The 4,472-nt window shown below is 49.9% G+C and overlaps 1 protein-coding gene across 1 annotated transcript in view; it reads left to right on the forward strand.

The window, feature by feature from the left end:
- The window catches only part of CBLN2 (cerebellin 2 precursor), a 7,133-nt gene extending 3,196 nt beyond the window's left edge, over window positions 1–3,937 (forward strand). Inside the window, exons 3-5 of the mRNA XM_026073025.1 lie at window positions 2–269; window positions 2,666–2,785; window positions 3,056–3,937. Coding sequence (XP_025928810.1) covers window positions 2–269; window positions 2,666–2,785; window positions 3,056–3,253 — 586 coding nt within the window. The 3' untranslated portion in view covers window positions 3,254–3,937. The remainder of the gene's footprint in view (window position 1; window positions 270–2,665; window positions 2,786–3,055) is intronic.
- The last annotated feature ends 535 nt before the right edge of the window (window positions 3,938–4,472 follow it).

Genomic DNA, 4,472 nt, shown 5'->3' on the forward strand with positions numbered 1-4,472 from the left:
GCTGCCTGGCGGCGGCGCTGCCGCTGCTGCTGCTGCTGCTGCCCGCCGGGTGCCCGGTGCGGGCGCAGAACGACACGGAGCCCATCGTGCTGGAGGGGAAGTGCCTGGTGGTGTGCGACTCCAGCCCCTCAGCCGACGGCGCCATCACCTCCTCCCTGGGCATCTCGGTGCGCTCGGGCAGCGCCAAGGTGGCCTTCTCGGCCACCCGCAGCACCAACCACGAGCCCTCCGAGATGAGCAACCGCACCATGACCATCTACTTCGACCAGGTCAGCCGCCGCCTTGCTTTGCCTTTGCCTCCCTTCCCGGCCGACCCATCCTTCCTGCGCCGACCCCGCTGCCCGGCACCCCTCTGCTAACGCCGTGTGATTGCCGCGCCTGCCTTCTGTCTTCCTTTTCTGCTTTCTTCCTGTCTTTTCTTTCTTTTTCTTTCTTTCTCTCTCTCTCTCCTTTCTTTCCGTCTTTCTTTCTTCCCGTCTCTCTCTCTTTCTTTCCCCCTTTCTTTCTTTCCCCTTTTTCTTTCTTTCTTTTTTCCCCTTTTCTTCCTTCCTCCCTTCTTCCCTTCCTCCCTTCTTCCCTTCCTCCCTTCTTCCCTTTCTCCCTTTCTCCCTTTCTTCCCTTCCTCCTTTCTTTCTTCCTTTCCTCCTTTTGCTAGGGAGTCACCGGCTCTATAACAGTTTAATAGCTCCCCAGGAAGAGTTTGGGAAGTTGCTTTAGCCGGCTACGGGCTTCTCGGGGGGTGGCGGGTGGCAGGGAGGAGGCTGACGCCCCGGCGCGCCCCGCCGCTGCTGCGCGGGCGCTTTGACGTGCGGGCTGGAGCCTCGGGCCGCGGCGGCGGTGCCCGCAGCCGAGGGCGGTGCGGGGGGTGCGGGGCGGAGGAGCGCGCTCCCCCCTCAGGGCCCCGTCGCAAATGGGGATGTTCAGGGCGAGCGGAGGATGGAGATTTGCTACAGGGGAGTCGCTGGACCTGCCTGTTCCGAGCGCATTTGGCAATGTTGCAGCACCTCTCCGGGGAAGGGAAGGGAGGAGGGAGGAAGAAGAGGGTGTTTCCCGTGTTATCAAAGTAGTCGAAGGTGGGTTAGTAGCGGGTTTATTGTGCACGGCAAACCCCGGGCAGAGCAGCGGGCAGCCCGAACCCGCCCTGCCTGGTCGTGCTGCCCCTTCCCGGGGCAGGGCTTCCCCACCGCCTTGCCTGCCTCCCGGAGCCCGTGCCCTGTCCTGCTGCTTGTTTTTTTTGTTTTGTTTTGTTGGGTTTTTTTGGTGAAGAAATGTACTTCATTCTGCTGCCTCTGTATCCCGAGGTAGTATTGCAGCGTGAGCCAAAATGCACACACGCAAACTGTTTTCTCCATTCGTCGGTCAGCCCGCTTGTCGTCCCTCTGTCTGCCGGTCCCCTCCTAATGAGTTTGCACAGCTATTCCTCGCGTACAAGACCCCATAAAGTCAGATCAGTAGGGGAAAAAAAATATGTGTCGCATATTTACATACTTTACCCCGCAATGCTCTGTTCTCAGGAGTTTGGAGGCATCCCTCCACTGGAGATCCCACAATAACGGATTTTTTTTTCTTCCTTTCTTGGAAACAGTAGGGTTTGGATATTTAAAAGGAAGGGCTCACGGGGCTATCCTCCCCCCCCCCCCCCCCGCTTGGAGAAAGGCTTGCTTTGTATTTTTCTTCACTAAAACAGCCGAAGCAGAGGTCGTAGCCCCCAAAGCTGCGTTAAGCCGTGTAGGAAATGATGCGAGCCGGGTGCCCAGGCGGGAGCGGGGCCGCCCCGCGGCGGGCAGCCGGCGGGGGCCCACCGCCCGGGGTGGCCGGCCGGCCCGTGGGGGGTTATTTTTCGTTACCCGTGCCTTTGAGCTAAAACGGGCTGCCAGTCCCGAGAGCCGGGAGGAGGAGCGACCGGATGAGCCGGGGACCGCGGCGATCCGCACCGCCAGCTTCCGCGGGAGCACGATCGGGCCGCTGCTTTCGAGTGGCCCTTGGCACCGCTGCCAGAGGGGTCAGCTCATTCCCTCCTGCCCGCTTTTTCTTTTGAAGGCCCTTGTAATTTATGGCAAATTAGGATTGCTCTCGGGGAAGAGGAGGAGGCCCCCCGCGGAGGGTGCCGGGTCAGCCAGCACAGCCCTCCAGGGGGACAGACACTGCAGCATGAAGTGTCAGATGTTACTGATGCTGCCCATCCACTCCTGCTTCGTTGAAAGGTTTCCCAGCCTGATTTTAGTTGAATATCCTATTAAACTCGATTTTAGTGGCATATTCTATTAAAGATCTAGTTTCAGTAGTGCAATCTAAAAAGCATATATTTGCATCATGTGTTGAAGAGTTTTTTTTTTTCCTTTGCTTTCGCCCTCCAGCCCCCCACCTGCCATGCTTGCTTTATTGACAGTGCAGTGTGGACATCTGCATTTCATCTAACAGGGTTTGGAGCTCATCATTGCATAACTAAATCATTCTATGAACTGCGATGCTTTTTACATGCCTCTTAACTTGACTCCATTCCCCTGCAGTGTACTTTTAATTGTGCTGAAAATGCCATCTCAATTAAGCTTTTTATCGGTCACAGAGCTCAGGTCGGATTTTCACTGGAGCTTGTCTAAGGCGGGGCCTGATTTCTCTCTTTCTCTCTTTCTCCCCCCCCCCCCTTTTTTTGTTTACTTTCCAGGTATTAGTTAATATTGGCAACCATTTTGATCTTGCTTCCAGTATATTTGTAGCACCAAGAAAAGGGATATATAGTTTCAGTTTCCACGTGGTCAAGGTCTATAACAGGCAAACCATCCAGGTGGGTTGCGATCTAAAGAAGATGCTTTCTTTCCATTTACAAATCCTCATCTCTAGATGCTAAGGGGCATTTACAAAATCTAGCAAGTGAAGAACGAGGCTGGGGGCTGTTTTAATTAAAGGGGTCTTTGTGCATGACAGAAATTATACGTTGCCTTAGTTTAATTCAACCCTGTCTTTAACCTGTGCAAAAGCTTCATGAAGTGCACAGGGCAAACAAGTCACTGACAGTATTGAGAAAACTCAGATTCTCTCTCTTTGCACTTTTTAGGTAAGTTTAATGCAAAACGGCTACCCAGTGATTTCAGCTTTTGCAGGGGATCAGGATGTCACCAGAGAAGCAGCCAGCAACGGGGTCTTGCTCCACATGGAAAGAGAAGACAAAGTGCATCTCAAACTGGAAAGGGGTAACCTCATGGGAGGGTGGAAATATTCAACCTTTTCTGGCTTCTTAGTCTTTCCACTATAAAAGAAGGCCGAATAGGAGACAGATCCATGAGTTGGAGCAAGGATTCAGTCGTTAACAACACCCTGAACTTGGCGGCACCTGACAGTATTTCCAGTCGCCCTGTCAGACTGTCACAGTAGAAGAATGGTAACCTTCTAAACTCCAACATTTGCTTTGAATATTGACAATTCCTCGGGAAACCTGCGCCTCTAATTAGTTTTAGACGACAGTGATCTTTAGGAGAAATGAAATTATCGACCTGAGCAATTTGTACCTGTGATTGTAAAGTCAATTTCGGATTTTATTGTTGGGATCATTGACTTTCTTCTTCTTCTTTTTTATTTTTTCCTCTCTCTTTCATTTTTCCCTCTTTTCTTTCTCTTCTTGTTGTCCCAATGAGACAAGTAACTCGGATCACACAGTCGCTTTATCAAAGGCTCACTCCTGAGCCAGAAGAATGAAGTGTTCAACCTGATGAGGTGTTCTTTCCATGCTTTCTTTCTTTGTGTTGTATAGCCTTAAGGAAAAAAAAAAAGAAAAAAAAAAGAAAAAAAAAAGAATGGCTTCAGTCTCAGTCCTGTATTTTTCTGGGGGAGGGGGATTCTGGACATTACTGTGTCAAGAAGTGCTTTATCCAGTGAAGCAAATTTTGCACGATTGGAACCTTATTTGTTTTGTGGTGTTCGTGTTTTTCATCGAGTTTTTCTTTTTTCTGATTTTTGTTTGTGTGTGCTAAAAATGTAAGCTAGATTGATCAATAAGACAAAACACAGCACATATATACCCTGTAGCTCTAAGTAAAGCTAACCAGTGAACAATTCTGTCTACACTTTCCAGCTGATCTTTATAGACCTATTTAGAGAAAGAGAAAGAGAGAGAAAGAGTGAGAGAGCTACATGATCCTTCAATTACAATCTGGAAACCAGTAAAGGAACTGACATTTCTGAATTGTCCTGACATTTCTAGAAGCAACAGTGGAAGCTTCAGATATCTTATCTGACCATACTCTAAAATATATCCTTTCTTTGCATTACCAAGTGTATTTTGGGTGCTCTTATCTGATATTTATTTGATATATTTGTTCACTAATGCTTGAGTACACATTTTGGGAGCACGGAGAGATGGCAGAGCAAATTCTTTCTCTTCGAAATTAAACGATCTCCACTTGACCTGTCCACAGCAGGTATCTGAAGAGCTGCTGCTAGCATCTTTGACAGCATTTGGGGAGGGGCGTCAGAGA

This window comes from Apteryx rowi, unplaced genomic scaffold (genome assembly GCF_003343035.1).
Source record: "Apteryx rowi isolate R43461 unplaced genomic scaffold, aptRow1 scaffold_358, whole genome shotgun sequence".
Lineage (NCBI taxonomy): Eukaryota > Metazoa > Chordata > Aves > Apterygiformes > Apterygidae > Apteryx > Apteryx rowi.